This window comes from Mycteria americana, chromosome 22 (genome assembly GCF_035582795.1).
Source record: "Mycteria americana isolate JAX WOST 10 ecotype Jacksonville Zoo and Gardens chromosome 22, USCA_MyAme_1.0, whole genome shotgun sequence".
Taxonomy (NCBI): domain Eukaryota; kingdom Metazoa; phylum Chordata; class Aves; order Ciconiiformes; family Ciconiidae; genus Mycteria; species Mycteria americana.
The window spans coordinates 8,098,482-8,116,272 of record NC_134386.1 but is presented as its reverse complement, the minus strand read 5'-3'; the positions used below and the strand labels follow the sequence as shown (position 1 = coordinate 8,116,272).

General features: G+C 39.4%; 1 protein-coding gene across 1 annotated transcript in view; it reads left to right on the top strand.

Moving 5' to 3' along the window:
* The window catches only part of LOC142419578 (M1-specific T cell receptor alpha chain-like), a 394,724-nt gene that overhangs the window by 351,983 nt on the left and 24,950 nt on the right, over positions 1-17,791 (top strand). The window contains exon 4 of the mRNA XM_075522679.1: positions 9,447-9,486. Coding sequence (XP_075378794.1) covers positions 9,447-9,486 — 40 coding nt within the window. The remainder of the gene's footprint in view (positions 1-9,446; positions 9,487-17,791) is intronic.

The window sequence follows — 17,791 nt, the reverse complement described above, 5'->3', positions numbered from 1 at the left end:
CTAAGGAAGCTTTAAACTATAAGTTATTCAAGAAACTTGGTGGTCAGAAATGTCCTAGGCTGGAGGAAAGATGTCTTGCTGGGATTAAGGGATGCACTTGTGCCCTGAAAAGCTGTTATGTCTAAAGCAGGCTAGGGTCTTCCAAAGGTATGGGTGTCTTGCTTAAACAAGGAGAAAGTCTGAAACAGCAAGGAATGCAGTACAAACTTTCTGGCTTCAGGCAATTGAAGAGGCTGATAAGATGGGTGAATACAAGTACCAAAGCATCTGGTGCCCTGTGAAAAGAAATTGTAGGGCAAGTTGTTGCATCTAGGAAGGCTACAGTTGAGATGCACTCAGGAGCTGTGTTGTTCTGGTGAGGCTCTCTGCTCCTTTGAACTGTGAGGTTTTCTGCAGAGCTGTTTCGCACTGTGAAAGGACCAAGGCACGTCAGTTCCATCAAGTTCTGCCTATGGACCTGGCTGTTTCTGGAAACAGGTAAGTCTGTCTGCTGTTGCCCAGGAATTTTGCATACCACAAACCTGTGTATATAATACTTCTTTAATTTCATCGAACTGGGAATTCAGGGTGCCATACATTGGAATCCTTCTCTTCATTAGGTATATTGCAGTCACAATAATTACTATACTGAGGGGTGTGCTCTTGAACAGATGTAATCGGGTTTAGTGGTACAGTCAGTCAAGGGGAGGGTGCATGTTAAAGGACTGGCCTTAGAGATGGTCACTTGCTATAGGACTCTGGTAAAATCACTTATCCTTTGGTGTCCATTATGTGTGAAATAGGAGAGAGAAATTAAATTCCTTAAAATTTCTTATGTACTCAAATGTTGCAGGGACTCAGAGGAGGACAGAATGACTTAAACAGAAAGACAAGTATATGTGCTTGCTGCAAGTATATGTGCTTGAGACTGCTTGACTGGAGTGGAACTGATTGGCTAAGCTATTCTGGAAGAGATGCCCAGATTTTTTTTTCGGCTGCTCCTGACTATCCATTCAAATGTTTTTCTTCTCTATGGAGTGTGACACAGAAAGAAAGATTGCATTAATGAGAAAAGTAAAAGTTTTAGAATAAATGTAATTTTTGCTCTAAAGAATATCTGCACATATTCAGTTATTTTAAAAGAGTTACTGCAGAATTATTTATTTCATCACAATTATGTCAGTTACCTTTTCTCAGCAGACAAAGGTATGGCTGTTTTTTGAGATGCTGTTCATTTTAATGGATTTTTCATGGCTTTGAATATTTAATCCCTGTGTATAATTGCCAAGTTGTATTAAAATAAAAAATTATCAATACTTCTATGTGATAAGGAATAGTTAGAATTCATCATGTGCAATGAAAACATCTTAAATTTCAGGAGAGGATGGAAGTCATGTTTTTGTAAAGGGCTGAGCTGCTGTGGGCGTGATCCTTGAGACGTTCGTATTTGTGTGTGGAATACATCTTACAGTGTATTCAGGTAAGCTGCTCATTTTTAGCTAGAGAAATATGAGGATGGTATTTCCAAGGGCCTTGCTCCCGTTTAAAATCCCAAACATGAAAAAATTGACAGGAGCACAAATCACTTCCCTGCCAACTACAGCAGCCAGTTTTGTGAAGTAAAAGGAAGATTATCAGTAAAATCCTGCTTACAGTATATTCTTTCAAAGCTATTGTCTAATGTAGCAATGAAGCAGCTTCCCAGAAGTGACATTCAGAAGAGAAAGTGCAGCCAAGTAAGAAAGACTGGAAAAAACCACTGCAAATAGATTGATATGAGCAAAATAGATCATATAATTCCCATGCATTTAAAGGAACTTAAATTAAAATCAAATTAAATTAGCCAGCTGTGTGTATTATTTTTCAAGGCCAGTGTCAACTGAGATCCTTGCTACAAAATCATGTGTTTTCAGTTTGATGTCATTCTGTAAATTCAGGCCTGTTTTCTGACTGGATAAACTGATTGTGATTGCCAGTCCAGTCTTACATTAGAAAGGGTTTGAAAGCTACTGTTTGTTTATAGACAGAAACACCGTGTAGGATGGTTTGTCCTCTGGGGAAGGATTTGAAATTATATTTGAGAAAGGAAAAATCAGGATTAAAATCCTACAATGCTTCTTTTCTGTACTTCAGCAATTTGAAAAAACTAGAACTAGTGCATGAGATTAAAAAATAATTACATGCTTCAGTCTGCTCTGGTTTGTTTGTTTGTTTTTTTAAACGCAAATGAGTTTTTGCAAAGCTTTCTATAGTAGTGAAAACACTTGTGGCAAATACCAACTTAATTTTTGTCAAGAGGGTATATCTGACACCAAATCCCACTTAGTGTAAGAATTTCTGACTTTTTTTTCTGTTTTTATTTTTTTGCCTAAAAGATAGATTATTTCTTCTTAAATATGAGAAATATGCACAACTATAGTCTCAGTTATGTAAATCCATCTTTTCTGGCATACTCATCTTAAACTGCAACTTGAAGATAACTATACAGATATCAATACATTGTAGTCTAGAAACACTAATAGAGTTCTTATGCACTTCACATTTTTTTATCCTTATTTATTATACCTGACATTTTTATTTGCCTCTTGGATATCTTATAAAATTAGTTCCTGCAAAATCCCTGAAAACTATTACTTAAAAACATTATTTTTATTTGTTGCTGAGAGTCATAAATTCTAGTCCACTGTTTTTGACAGCAGTTTGTAAAATACCTTGGGTGTTAATGATGGAAACATTATTTAGAAAGAAATGAGATTGTAAGTACTCAAACCCCAATAAAGTAAATGCTACACTAATATTGTAAGAGAAGCGACTGACTTTTGTGAGCAAATAAAAGGAGCTCACAGGGAAGATCTCTAGAGGGTTTATGTTAGCTTTTCTTTAGCAACAGAAAGAGGTTATTTTTTCAGTAGAAAAATATATTTTTCAGTAGAAAACTCACAATGAACAAGAAAGGTCATTGCTAGGAAATGGCCTTCGCCTGCAATTTACAGCCCTAGCTGCTTGAAAGCTTTGCACTTAACTCCGAGCAAGGTCAAAGAACAGAAATTTGCCCTCAGTGCTCTATCATGTGATGAGTCTACCTGCCTAAATTAATTATTCATCAGTTAAGCAGAATTAGATTGAGAGCTGAATCTTAAGAAACTATAGTTAGTGTCCCCAGTCAAGAAGGATGACTCCAGTGAAGCCAAATAAGGCTTGTCATTTATCCTAGCTGAAAAGAGCGCTCAATAGTTTTGTGATGGGACACAGTCCCAGTAACTTAATGTAAAGTTCTCAGCTACTGCATAGTGCTGGTGTAGCCAGCTCAAAGCGAGTCTTTCAGAAGGGGATATATATGAAAGTCAGTGCAAGTAGGTCTGAAAGCAGAAATTGTTATTTGCGTAAATGTATGCAATATCTTAAACTAGATCATTTTAGAAATCTTTCTGCACTATAATACTAGCCTTCAAGCAATTTGGAGGATGCCATTAGAAATTACAAAATGCAAGCAAAATGGTGCCTGGTGACAGGATGAGAAGCAGCGGGCACAAACTGAAATACAGAAGGCTCCTTCTGAACATCAGGAAACATTTTATCACTGTAAGGGTGACCAGGCACTGGCACAGATTGCCTAGAGAGGTTGTGGAGTCTCCATGCTTGGAGATATTCACAAGCTGGTCTGGATATGTTCCTGGGCAACTGGTTCTTGGTGGCCCTGCCTGAGCAGGGGGGTTGAAGCAGATGACCTCCAGAGGTCCCTTCCAAACTCACCTGTTCTGTGATTGTGTGGCTGCATGTGGTCTTGTCTCCTTTGTGAAAGAGATGGTAATGTAGCCTGAATTTTTTAACCTTAGTCTGTAAGTTGAAACAGACTTTCCATTGGAAAGGCTTTGCTCAGGTGCTCAGGGTCCAAAAACATTAAAAAGAAATTGCATTGTAATATTAATTGGAAAGATTAGCTTAACAAATAGGATATGTTATTTTGTACAGATATGACATCTTACAGTTGGCAAGAGGAAGGTGCAAAGAGGAGGACTAAAAGGAAAAACAAACAAATTTTTTGTAATGGGCTGAAAAACAGTGAAGGAAAAAGAAGTTTATGTCTTGGACTGGAACAACACTGAAGTAGCACTAAGTGGTTCATTTTCAACCACAAAAGATAGTAAAAAAGATAACTACAGTGGGCACAGGCATTACCCTTGTAGGGTGTTATAAGTTCTTCTAAAGCTGTTAGCTAGTGTGTGAACAAGGATAGCTGGATAATAACACTTGGGACTGGAACTAGACTGAAAGTAAATCCTTGTAAGAACAGAAGATATAGGGGCAGAGGTGGATGTGAAAGGCCATTCTAACAGTTAAAAAGTGAGGTCTTGAAAAGAATGAGACTGAGGGTGCAAAGCCAACTTCCCTCGGCAAAAACTTACCTCTTTTAGAACAGATCATGCTCCTTGGGTCAACACCTAATAGAGATGATATGTTACTGACAATAGTATGAAGGCTGTGCACTTTCTTTCACACATCTGGCTTTAAGAGCATGCTCAATTATTGTAATTAAACTCTGTAAGGACATGATTCTGTAGAATCAGTGCAGATTCACTTCAGCTTTTCTGTTCTACAGATGAAGAGAAAAGCTGTAGAAAGCAACCATAACAAGATTTTGTAACAGTTTTCTTTCACTTCCATAACCTTGTCTAGTGTGTAGGAGAGCTGAATTCCCATTCAGGGATGAGACAGGTTTGAATAAATCCTGCTGTTTACCTAGGGTCAGCTATTCTGAATTCATGACGCAGGGAGGAAACCCCATTGTAGTGGGGATCATACAACTGTCCATATAACAGGAGTGGACCTGTGATAAATGACTTCATCTGTATCTGCAGAAAAAGGGGTTTTGCTCTACAGGGTGGAGAGGCCATGTGCAGAATCTGGCGTGGAGGTCAACCAGTCTGGAACCTAAGCCATTTAATTAGAATTGTTATTAAGACACAGCTGTATAGGAAAGGAAAAAAGTGTACACCAAACTTTGGTCAAAGTGTAATGCTTTCAAGATATTAAGCTGAAATACTTACTAGAGGATTGCAATAAGCCTCCGGTGGTTCTGAAGATGCTTTAGCAAAATTGGTGAGGTTTAGGAATATATCTATAGTGTCCCACAACTGACAAAGGAGAATTTTAGAACATTTCCTGGAACCTTCTTTAGTACTGAATATTTAAAATAGTGCCTCAGGTGAAGCTGGCAGTTTTGTAAATATTTTCATGGCGGCATAGTATTGAACAGTTCATATCAAGACATATATTTCTAAGTGGATATATTTGCATGTGTTTTCAGGTAAGTCCAAATGGAGGAAAACATCTCCATGAAATCTGTTGGTTTACAGCTAAACCAGACAAACAGGATCAAATCGGTACTTGCTCTCAGTAATTCAGCAGCTCTGATCCAGTATCCTGTTAATTCAGAGTGAACACTTAAGACCGCTTTTAACATACCTTAGTGTTTTAATTCTCAATGTCACTATAGCAGACTGTACAGCTCTGTAGGGTGCCCCTTGTAGTAGAAAATTATGTGCTTTTGTAGTTTTACAGTGGAAGTCTAATAGACAATTCTGAGAAAGAAAGTAGTGGGGGCAGAAGCATGTAGTTGTCTCAAACAACTTTTCTAGATTGAGATCTTGGAAGTAATACTCTGAATTTTCCTTAAAGAACAGGGCATGTTTTGCACCAATCTGAAACAAGTAATTCTCCTTGCTTAAGTTGTGAAAACTCAGCAAGTTTAAAGTTCAGGTTTTTGTAAAGCTTCTTAGGGTTTTGTAAAGTTTCTTACAGTTGTGATATAGCAGTTTTGAGAAAAATAATCTTTGGTCAAGGAACAGCTTAACAATAAATTCAAGTAAGTCTGAAGAATACTGAAGAACCTGATCATTCCAGAGTAACTACTGAGCAGCAGTACAAGGTTGGTTGGAATTTGGTGGCTTCCACAGATTTTTAAATCTGAGTTCTGAGTGGCAGTTTGAGGTGGTTTGGTAATAACTTCCATTGTAGTGGGAATGCTGGAAGTGGCAATGCACTTAGCTTTGGGACAAGGACTCTTCTAAAGCTAAAACCAAGTGAGTATAATGGAAGAAGAAGAAAAAAGCCACGTGTTAGAATAAAGAATTATCTGAGTATATTCCACTTTATGTTTGATGGAAGTTTTCAGGCTTATGGATGTGTAGCTAGTCATGCGCAGACAAGAAAGAGATAATACTGAATTTTGGGGCTGCAATGCCAGTTTCTAGGAATCTCTGTACATCTATTGGAATGAAAATAGAGGCAGAAAGTGGGACTGAGTTGCTTTGTAGAGTGTCTGTCTACAATTTTAGTTACAAAGGACGATTGTGGTTTTGTATTTTTGGTTTGTGGTTGTGGTTTTGGGTTTTTTTCCCCAGAATGGGAATGTGAGAACAGAGGCAAATTCATATCTTAGAGAAGAATAAATCCTTAAGGCTTGGTCACCATTTTGGTGCAGGGGATGGGGAGCATTTGAAAAAAAACAGCCAAAGTGAAGAAATATCATTGTTGTGTTTAGGCTTTGTTGGATGAGGAGTTTAGATGGTTTTAATGTGAGATGCCTCAATGTTACAGGCTGGTGTAAGCTGCGATAAGATAGGCACTAACTTGAGGTGGATGGAGGAAGTGCTATAGCAAAATTTCCACTCCTGTCTTGCTTTTTCTTATCCATCTTTATGGTTACAGTTAATCATCCTGACTTCTACAGTTGCTGTTATCATAGAAGGATGCAACTACAGTCTCCTCTGTGATAGATATGAGCTGGGCTGGTGAGATAGGATCCCACAGTAGTGGGATTCACAGTCGCGAATAGTCATGAGAATTTGGGTTTTGTTCTAGGAAGCTTGAGAAGAAACACCCGGGAGATCTATGTATACACATCAAAGTTAAAAAACTCCTTTGAGTCAAAAGCTGCTGTCAGCATTTTTGGTAAAGCTTTTTGTCACAGTGAAACTCCATAGGTGCCTACAAAAAGCTGACTTTTGGAAAGGGGACAAGGCTGTCTGTTCATCCAAGTAAGTGCCAGAAATTAACATCTCAAAAACTGAGCTTGATGATGCTGTGATGAGCTTTGGCATTTAGGGATTTAAAGATAATTTCTTCCCTTAATGGGAAACTTTCCAACTATCTGTGTTTCCACAGTTAGTGGATGTGTCACATTTCAGATGAAGAATAAGTGAATGTTCATCTTGAAAGTGTCAGACTTGTGAGTCCAGGTTTACTCCTTTTAATACAAAGCATTCAAGGTCAAATCTGCTAGCCCAAGGTGATTTTGGTTCTATCTTCATCACTGGATTTTGAGGTGGTTTTTTTAGAGTTAATATCTTCAAGATGAGAACTGTGCTTGAAAAATACCTGTGTTTGTGCTTGAAAAATGCCTGTGCTTTTCTACTGATTATAGAGGGACACTAGGACATCTGTACTAAGTTTAGATAACTCACATGTGTAGGATATATCTCTGCTGGGTGTAACTTTGGAGGTGGCAAACAAGAGCTTAAATGTGGAAGAGGAATGCACCTAAAAGTAAAGCCATGTGAGCCTAAAAGAAATGTGAAAGGCTTTAGAAAGCAAGTGCCTGTGTTTCTGAGGTTCGCATGGATACAGATGTGGGCCACAGATGTCCAATACTAGTTCCCCATAGAGTTTAACTGAAGATTTGGGTCATTGTCTTATTCTAAGTTTCCAGAATGGAAATGGGGAATGACATATGAGTACTTACATTTCAGTATTCCAAGAAATTTGGCTTTTAATTTACATATAACTTAGGTTTTAAAAGCACTGGAATATCAAAGCTTGTTAAGAATTTGTGAATGTCCTTGCCTGGGGCTGCTGATCACTGAAATCTATTGATGAAAATTATTTTTGAGTGTCTTTAGCTTCCAGCAATTATTTCTCTTAGTGTTTTGGCATCCAGCATTTTTAGTGTTCAGAAAATATCAGTATGCACAGATTTTTGTCCCAAGACAGACAATCAGATCTTCAACAGGAACAAGTAAGAATTTAGTGTTTTCCAGAAATACCTATTTTCATTTATTTCCAGATAACTTCCAAAAGTCAGACAAAAAGCAAGTTTCATCTCACCTATAGTAGCTCGATAGTTTGGATGAGACTATTCGTGCCTGTGTGCTTAGATATGACACAATCCTTCAACAGAAGTAGAAGCAATTTGGCTGCAGCATGTTTTGACAATGTTCACAGGGAGCAACTACCTCTGGATTTTAAGCCAGAGCTGATTGTTTGCCAGCAAACGAGGTACTGGTAGAAACTAAGCTCATTAAAGCTTTTGTTACTGCATATACCGTTGTTCTGAGTTCTCCCTGCAACTGGTAATTCACCTTCATGAATGGAAATAAACTAATGGTAAAAACAGCTATTTTTTCCTAGTGAAGAATTGCCTTGTAAATGTTTTTATAGTTGAAAGTAGTATAGTTAAGAGTGATAATTATTCCTTGGGGAAAGAAATCAGTTTCCAGTTTAAAGTGGAAAGAAAGGGACACAATTATATGAAACAGGTTGAGGGTAATGTCTTTAGTTAAACCATGAGTCTAATTCAGTAATAAACTATGGATATCATAATTTAATACTCCCAATTGCATTTAGTTAACTTCTCTTCTAGGAAAGGAGGAGTTAAGAAGGGAAATATCTTTCTCTGGGTGGTTTTTGTAAAGCACTTGCTGGCTGTGTGAATACAGGAAACTTTGGGAAATTAACATTTGGACAAGGAACAAGAATTGTTGTAACATCAAGTAAGTGAGAACTGAAGAATTTCATATATAAACACTAACAACCTAACTTCCATTTCCAAGGTTCAGCTTCTCATATCAACCCAATTTTACTAATTACTTTTCCATGTTCTGTTTTTTTAAGCATTTAATTTGTTTGAAGGTTTAGGAAATCTTGTTTCTGTTCTGGTGAGTATCCATAAGACTGAAAAATCTTTCAATATTGATTTTTCTTTTGCCAATCCCATGGCCTTCCCAAATGTACTGTGTTACAAGGGAAGCGATGTGGAATGATTCAGACAAATCTTTTTAATATTTTTAAAATTAATATATTGGCACAATAATGATTGCAGAGAAATGTTGCAATGCAATATTTTTGTATCCATGCTTCATCTGAAATATCTTAAATGGAAAAAACAGTGAAATGTAAAATTTGTTTGCTTTTACAGACCCAAAATATATACTGATGTGGATGGTAAAGTATTAATTGATACCATTTGTGATAAGATTTGGTTTAGCAAAATTTTAACCAACAAAAGGAAATTTCTGTGGATATAGTCATCAGCACAGCAAGACATTTTGCTTCATACTGGCTTCTAAAGATTTTGGAAGGGCAATATTTAACTCTATCATTCAGTGGTGATTAGGAATCTGTTAAATTCTTCCTGTAATGGTTTATGTAAAACACCTTGTCACAGTGTGATTGGTGGTTATGGAAAGTTCACTTTTGGTGGAGGAACTCACCTGTTTGTGCTTCCAAGTAAGTCTTCCAGTAAAAATAGTGATCTCAGATCATAGTGTTTCAGTACATCCCAGATCCAGTGAGAGTCCATTCAGTGCGACTCCTGTGTCCTCAGCAGAGCTGGATGCAGAAATGTTCTTGTGCTTTGGTCATAGGTATCTTCTCCCAGAGATTCAGATTTAATGATGAATTCAGATTCTTCCTAGAAGTGTGCAGCAGTATAAATCAGACAGGCTAACTTCAAGTTTCTGCTAAATTACATTCTGCCCTTGCAATTTCAATGAGGTACTTTTATAAAGAAGTTTGTATTCAAGCCCTTCAGTGCTGGACTTTAATTTCCAAGCTAATATCTGATAAAGTGCATAGACTTTTTCAGGGGCTATAAGACAAGTAGCTACTAATTTCCTACCTCTTTTGAGACTTTAGCAATGCTAGTTCAAAACTGCTGCATTGTCAGTCCAAGCTAAGCAATTAAGAACTAATTGGAAGTTTAATGGACCTCCCTTTTAGGCTTAGATATTCGAGCTACTTAAAATGTTATCTTGTTCTACTAGGTTGATTGACTTCATTGGCTATTGAATACCTGTGATAAAATGGTCATTTGTGCTGCAGTTGAGAGGCGGATAAACCCGAGAAACAGAAATCAGTAAAGTAAAATGAACTTTCTTTTCATTTACTAGAAAAATCAGAACAATCTTGTTAATAGGAAAGAAATTTCCAGTTTGCAGTTTTAGTTTAAAGAAAATACCTGAGAACAAAAGGAAGAAAAACAGTCCAGAAAGCATTTCCCATAAAATATTTATCTATATATGACTGTTTTTTTTTTCCATTTTGTACTATGAAAGGCACAACTTTTTCTTTATAGTCAGGTCCTGGGACTCACCAGGATGCTTTTAGACAAGAAATTCTTAAGTTCAAACTTCAGGGCTGATTTTTGTAGAAGACTCTCAGGCAGTGCAACTGGAGGAGGAAGAAAGCAGATATTTGGACAGGGGGACAGTTGTGACACCAAGTAAGTGTAGTCTAGTTAACAACACTCAGGTTTTTTACCTGTTTCTCTTCATACTCTTCAAGATGTGGAGATCTATGTGGCTTTGAAGACAAAGAAAAAGTGTGGGGGGAGAGAAATTGGAAACTGAATGTAAATCATAAGACAAATACTCAGTGGTATTAAGCAGTTTATTCTAATGAATGTATGTTTTCAGGAAATAAAATTTCCGAAGGCATTTTTCTGGAAGCTGGTCAAAGGCCGGGGGCCTAGATTCAGTAGGGTAAGGTGATCAAATCTACTGAAGGGCATGAAAGTACAGTTTGAAGGGCCAGTTTCACGTGCTCTGAATTAAAGCAAAGAATATCTGAAGTTTTCCAAAGCTATTTTGGAAATATACCCGGCTCAAGTTATTGGTCCATAATGCCAATCTATAGTGTCACTCTTCTTCTGTTGTGACAATCTCAAATACTGTAGGAATCTTACACTCGGTTTTCCTGCCTGTGTTATGTAGGGGTCAGGCTAAATAAACTTAGTCCTGATTCTTGATTTGTGATTTGTGATTTGGTATTTGGCAGATTTTGCCTTAGATTCATAGGTGAGAAATTGTGGTTCTGCTGAATACTGTGACAAGCATTTCTCTTTTCCAAATGGCAGAAAATACTGGGGGGGGGATGCTGGTAATGAAAAGTGGTATGTAGAAAATGATACGAAGAAACCCAAGGTTCTCTTAGCAAGTGGGCACCACATTGTGTAGGTTAATTCAGCTACAGACTTGACTTGATCTGGATCCTATTCAGAACTCAGTGAGTGACTTATGCCCTGATGGGGTGCAAAAAGAAGGACTACGTGGTGTTGCATTCATGACATCTACATTATTGCATTTCTAAAAACTTTACATAAACAAGTCATCCACTTAAATATATGTGGGATGACACAGTATGTGCAAGGAATAGCTGAAACATGTATATCCGTCACAGAAATTCATTAGGAGTATGGTTAATTACTGCAAGGGCAAGTTCTCTTTCTTTCTCTCCCTTATATTTAGTCTGCATATAAGATCTGAACCCTTCATGAGGAACAAAGAACAAAGGCTTGTAGTTAGGGTGCAAGCATTTTCCTGTTCAGGTAGCTTACAGAATGGAAACGTTTTAATGAGATTTCAAATATATGCCTAGATTTTCTTTGCTGGGTTGAGTAAGTCTGGGACAGGATCATTTTGGTTCATTCCTGTCCAGAAATCATCACAGATAAGGTGGTTCCCTGTTTTGTGTATAATTGCAGAGCAGGAAAGGTTTTTGCAAAGGAATTAAATGATGTGTGAATTCAGGAACCAGTTATAACAAGTTGCAGTTTGGCAAAGGAACACGGCTCAGCATTAAACCAAGTAAGTGCATGATCTGAACAAAAGTATCTTGAGAAGTATTGGAGAACCTGATGCTTGGAACTGGTAGTACATAATGATCCTGGGAAGGGAATCTCCTTCCATATCTACTGCTTCTCAGGCTGAAATGATAGTGTGGCTGGAACATTTAGTGTAAAGACAGCAGCAAGAATAAGTCTGGGTTTTTTTGTAAGGTCTGACAGTAATACCTTATGGAGAGTAGCTGTTATGAGAGGAGTCCTTCTTACAGTAATTACAGTGGAAGGTTTCTATTCACACAAAAGAATCAAGGACTAGATTCCCAGCAAAACAAAACAGTGTAAATCAGTATGGAGTGCCAGAGAGCTGTGACAAATCTTTCCCCAAAGTAAAGAATTGTCTCATTTCGCAAGCTCTTTAAGCTTTATGGCATTCCTTGTAGAAAGAGCCATTGCAGACAGTATAAAAGAATGGATTTTCCTTGTGCTTTTCATGTTTATCTCTTTTGAAGAGTACCTCAAGAGCTACCCATGTGTGGAATTACATGAGCAAGAAACAGAGAAACAAGAAGATGGCTCTTCAGAGAATTGGGAAGTCTCTGCCCTATAAAAAAGTGCTTTAATATGCATTAACAGAGATAGAAGAGCCTGCAAAGTTCTGCTCCTGTGAAATACTGGACCAGGTGTCCTAGCCAGACATTCTGACTGCTCAGTTACATCCTCCCCTGCAAAACTGTTCAGGACTGGGGAGTGAAGTGCTTCTTGTAACATTTCTTTCTCTTTACCGAGGCACAACTTTGAAAATAAATGTTAAATGTATGATTTCTGTAGAGAGGGTCTTAGTTTATTCCTGGCTATGCCAAAGCATCCCATGTTCAGGGTACTTCATCTTTCTTGACCTGTAAAAAGAATTTGACATGAAACTTGCTAGGAGACAGAGAAGAGACAACCCAGCCTTCATCTTGTGGGGATATCTAACAGGTGTTTTGTACATACAGTTTTATTCCGATGACTAGAGTCTCCTGCCATGGAACCTGAAATGTTCAGAAGAGCATGAGGTTTTTGGTAAGGGAACTTTTGACAGTGTGTATTCAGGAAATGCAGCCAGACTCATCTTCGGAAGAGGAAACAGGCTGCTGATAAAGCCCAGTAGGTATCTCTTCACCAATATGGTTGGGAAAGACAGAGTACTTTAGGTCTTTTGTCAGATCTTCCTTAAAATACAGGGGGAAGAGCTTCTTTAAAATACGAAGGAAAGAGGGCATGAGGGAAGAAGAGCACATTCTAAACAATTAGCTTTTAACTTCTCTGTCATGTTGATGTGACTGGAACAGGTCAGGAATTGCTATTGTTCTGCTAAAATCAGTGAATGACCTTTGTATGGTGCAAGCACCACGTTAGTCAGGGTGAACCCTACAGGGGAATATATTTGAGATTAGTGTTCATGAATAACCTTTGTTTGCTCAAAAGGTAGGTGAAACTGGCTTCTGGGACTTAGGTTTGGATCCCTTACTGGGTTCACTGCCAACTGAATAAACAAGAAAAATTAGGAACTTAAATTGGTTTTCTCTGGGAGTTTCCTTCTGTTTATTTTTTCTTGGCTTCTTTCTCTTATGGGTCTGGTTCCTTGCTTAGCTTCTGAGACTGACTAGCTGGCTGATCTGTCAAAACTCCTTTAGACCATGAGTAGTTTTAGAAATAGCTAGTTTTTTTTAAAAATGGTGGCAATTTCATCCCACTTCGATATGTCTAACAGTGTGTTCTGGCTTTTAAAGGCTGAGGCTTCTTTCCTCTACAACTTTTGTATAGAGCCTTATTACTGTGCAACAACTGAATCTTTCTGGAAACTCACCTTTGGGAGAGGCACAAAACTAATTATGAAATCAGGTATATCTTAAAACAAATAGTTGTTTTGCATTATAAATGCAAGGTTGAGATTCCCTTGCCCTCCTAATGACGCAAAAAATGTTCTACTTAAAAACTGTCCAAGGAGCTTCAACTGTGTTATGCTAACAGGGTAATGGGCTTGATTTTCTACTTCACGCATTTCAGAATTGTTTCTATCTGCATTTCTATGGAAAGATCAGAGGCATGCAACTAGAAAGACATCCTAATGTGGAGTCAAAGGTATGTGACAAAGGTGACATCTGTTTTCCCCTTTGATCTCTTTTGAAAAATGCATATACTTGTCTGGACCAAAAATTGTGTGTGGTTTTTGTTAGTGGATGTGTCACTGTGTGAATTCAGCATCCAACTGGAAAGTCACCTTTGGAAGTGGGACACAACTGATGGTGAAACCGGGTAGGTAGAAACCCTGAAGGAGTAAAGATAGGAAAGCCTAATTCCCTTTCTGTGAAACAGCCATTACAGTTCCATTATTCTTTCCTTCTGTGGGCAATCGAAAGTCAAGGTTGTCCTTGATGAAGGAAAAAAAAATAATTATAAAGCTAAATACCTATTTGGAGGACTGGACTCTCCTGTTGTATGCGTCATTGAGAGCTATAAAATTTGTGAATGTTCAAAATGAGTTTAATGCAGGTTCTGGAGTGATGACTATAATAATAATTTTCTGGGCAGCCTCTATTGATCTCAATTGTCCTCGCGAGAGGGCAGAGAGAGCGTATCTGTCCCAATGGACTGTATGCTGGATGTTTCTTTTTCTCCAAAAAGAATAAGCAAATGACTCAGTTATAGCTTTCTAGACATGGAGAGAGGAGTCCTACCCAAAATACTCCTTTTCTTCACTACTACATGTTCCAAGAAATCTCCCAGACCTGCAGGGACACTCACTGTCCTTTTATTTCCATTGCAGAACCTTGTCCTCATTAATTCTCAGAAGCTGCAATTCTTGTCTCTGCTGGGAAAACTGTCTTACCTTTTGTTCTGCTGCTCCTGCTTCTGGCTACAGAGAGGTTTCCATCCAGGTTTTCACTCCTTGACAAAAAAAGCTGGGCTGTCTTGGAAAGAGATCTGAACAAGCAAGGTGTTGTTTTTTGGGGGAATCAAGAAAGGTATTTTGAAGATTTGCAGTATGTGCAGGAAGGTCCATGGGGAGATCTCTGCTTTTAATGTTGTTCTAATGCTGAAAGAGGAATTTTGCTGTTAATCCTTGTAGCATTTATTCGCATGAATGAAGGACAAAACTTGAAGTCAGTGGTCATCTCCGTCAAAACCGAGAGACCATCAACTAGGAAAATCTTTAAAAGAAATCTAAGGTAAAGTTCCCAAGGAATTTACTTGAGTAGACTAAGTTAAAAGAAATGCCAAGCAGGAACTAATAAGCTACTGGAGGAAAAAAAAAGGGTTTTCTTTTGAAGACAAATATTGTGTGAATAGCTATGGAAACAAATTCACCTTTGGAAGTGGAGTGCAGCTAAGGGTAAAACCAAGTAAGTTTTAAACCATTTTCTGCTCAATATTGTATAAAAAAAGAAAGAGAAAAAAAACCCCATACTAGTGATATATTGTATGAGTTGAAGAAAGGTCTACTAAGGTATGCCCTCAATTATTCAACTCTGTCAGTAATCTACTTCCTTCCTTTCAGATAAGAAGTGTGGGGTCCTGAACCCATTTGCTCAGGGACAGACATTTTGTGTCATGGCCATGTGAGCATGGGTTGTCATTTTCTCTAAGGATATTGATGAGCTTGTGTTCTTGTTGAGGTGAAAACCACTGTGTGAACTACAACAAGCTCACACTTGGAAAAGGGACACGACTTCAGGTTTTGCCTAGTAAGTGCCACCACCTTCTTCTAGTCTCCTTCCATTTGGGGCAAAGCTACCCACTACCCAGTGAGCTTTCCAGCATCTCTCTTCCTGGGCTTGTGGCTCTTCAGCTGTGGGGTTACATGCTGTCTACTTTCCTCCAGGACAGGCTTTGGCTCAGGGCAGAAGCAATAGTCCTCCCAAATGGAGTTTGTATCCATAGGTCCAACAGTGTTCTTGATCCCACACACAGGTCGTGGGGGGGTCTTCAGGAGGTAGCTGACTATGAGTGACAGTCAGCACAGTCTAGTCGAGCTGATGGTGCCCGCCTTTGCCAAGTGTTTGGGAAGGTTTTTGCTGAGAGAGGAAATGCTGTGTGACCAGGAGAGATGGCGCATATAAACATGTCTTTGGATCTGGAAGGAGACTCACTGTTAGGCCATGCAAGTCCAGCACTGCTCCTATGTTTTCTGTTTACTTTGAGGCCTTTCTTGGGGTGGTTGAGAGCAGCAGCATGGCTGGATGTTTGGTCATTTATGTGTGACCATATGTAGCGATGGACTTTGCTTTAAGGGAATGTGCCCGCTTGGTCCAAAATAACTCTTATTGCTCTCCGTATGGCTGTTCACAAAATGGCCACATGACTGTTCCCAAATGTCCCAGCTGCCCTGTGGTGAGGCTGTCCTACGCCACTGCATCCCAGTGGGGTTTGTGCTGCTGTGGGGACTGTCACCCTTCTGCTACCCCTCCAAGCACAGACATGGCTGGGCAAAGGCTTGGGGAGAGGAGCTGCTTCTGAAATGGCTTGCCGGACTTTTTGTTATGGAAGGAAATGCTGTGTGATTATGGTTCCAACTATGGCAAGCTGACCTTTGTCTCAGGGACCAGACTGTCTGTCCAACCAGGTGAGTGCATAGCTTTCATGTATGTCCTTTGTCCAAAGTCCTTGAGTGTCCACTTGAGCACCCTGTAGACAAACTTGTTGAGTCCATGCCACCTTTCAGATGGGAAGGAGAACCAAGGTGCTTTTGTGCTTAGAAACATTTCCAGGTGGTGGACTTCTGCTATTTAGAAAAACTTGCTATGGACATGGTGATCCAGGATACCAATAATCCGGCAGCGAGCAGGAATAGAGGCATGATTTAGAACAGGCAGACAGATTGACCAACTTGTGCTTAGTACCTGTGCATGGCTGTGGAAGGCCATTGGGGGATATGCGAAAGGGGGTTCAGTTCTGTTCCTTACCTTAGGAGTTTCAGGTAACTTGGGCAAGGTTCATTTTGTGCTTGGTGCAAATGTTTCCTGATAGTCATGCGAAATAGCTCTAGGCAGGTAGATTGCTCTTCTGAGCATAACCAGGGAGAGAAAAGCTGCGGATCATTATGATACTTGCTTTCAGCCTGGATAAGGTGTGCGCAGTGAAAGGAGGAACCTAGTGCGTCTGAGCAGACAGCCAGAAGTGGAAGGACCCCCCAAAAAGCCAGTCAAGTGAAATTACCCTCCACTGATCCACTCTGCAGAAATGCAGCAGGTTTTCACTTTAGAGTGAGCATCCTGCTTGCCCAGGGTGTAAGTGAGGAGGCTGCCAGTACAGCTCCACTGGTGGAGGTGTTGCCAGAAGGGAGCTAACCCTCTGGGTTTCTGTAAAGTGCTCTGCTGTTGTGACAACAGCCTCAAGTTCACCTTTGGCTCGGGCACTAAAGTCACCATCTGGCCAAGTAAGTGGGTTAACGCCTGCTCGTTGCAATCTCACCCGACATTTTTGTCTTAAGGCTGTGCTCCAGCAACAGCACAGGACAAGCACACAAGACAGGAAAGGTAAACTGAGCTCTCAGCGAAACCTATGTTGTTGCTAAACTAGAAAACCAATGACAAGAGTGTGCTTTTTCTCTTTTGCACAACAAACCAAGACCAAGCCATTTTGGCAGTCTGTCCTGAAAAGCCCCAGTGCCAGTGAACGACTGGTATTCTCCAAGCAGCCTAGGAAAGTCATCCCTGAGTTTCTGTCTTTCCCTCCTCTTGGTGTTGCAGTTCCCAAGGCAAATGCCATCTCCTGTCCAAGGGATTCATCCCTCTCCTCAAAAGGAGACTGGAGGGGGTCAGAGTCAGGCTGAGCCTTGGGTTCTTGCTGGGGTGTGTAACATTGTGTGAACATCAACGCAGCAAAATCCCAGTTTGGGCCAGGGACGAAGCTACATGTTCTTCCAGGTATGTTTGCTTCTCCTCCTTCTCCACTTTATGCTGACTTCTCTTGCTGCATTCCCACTTT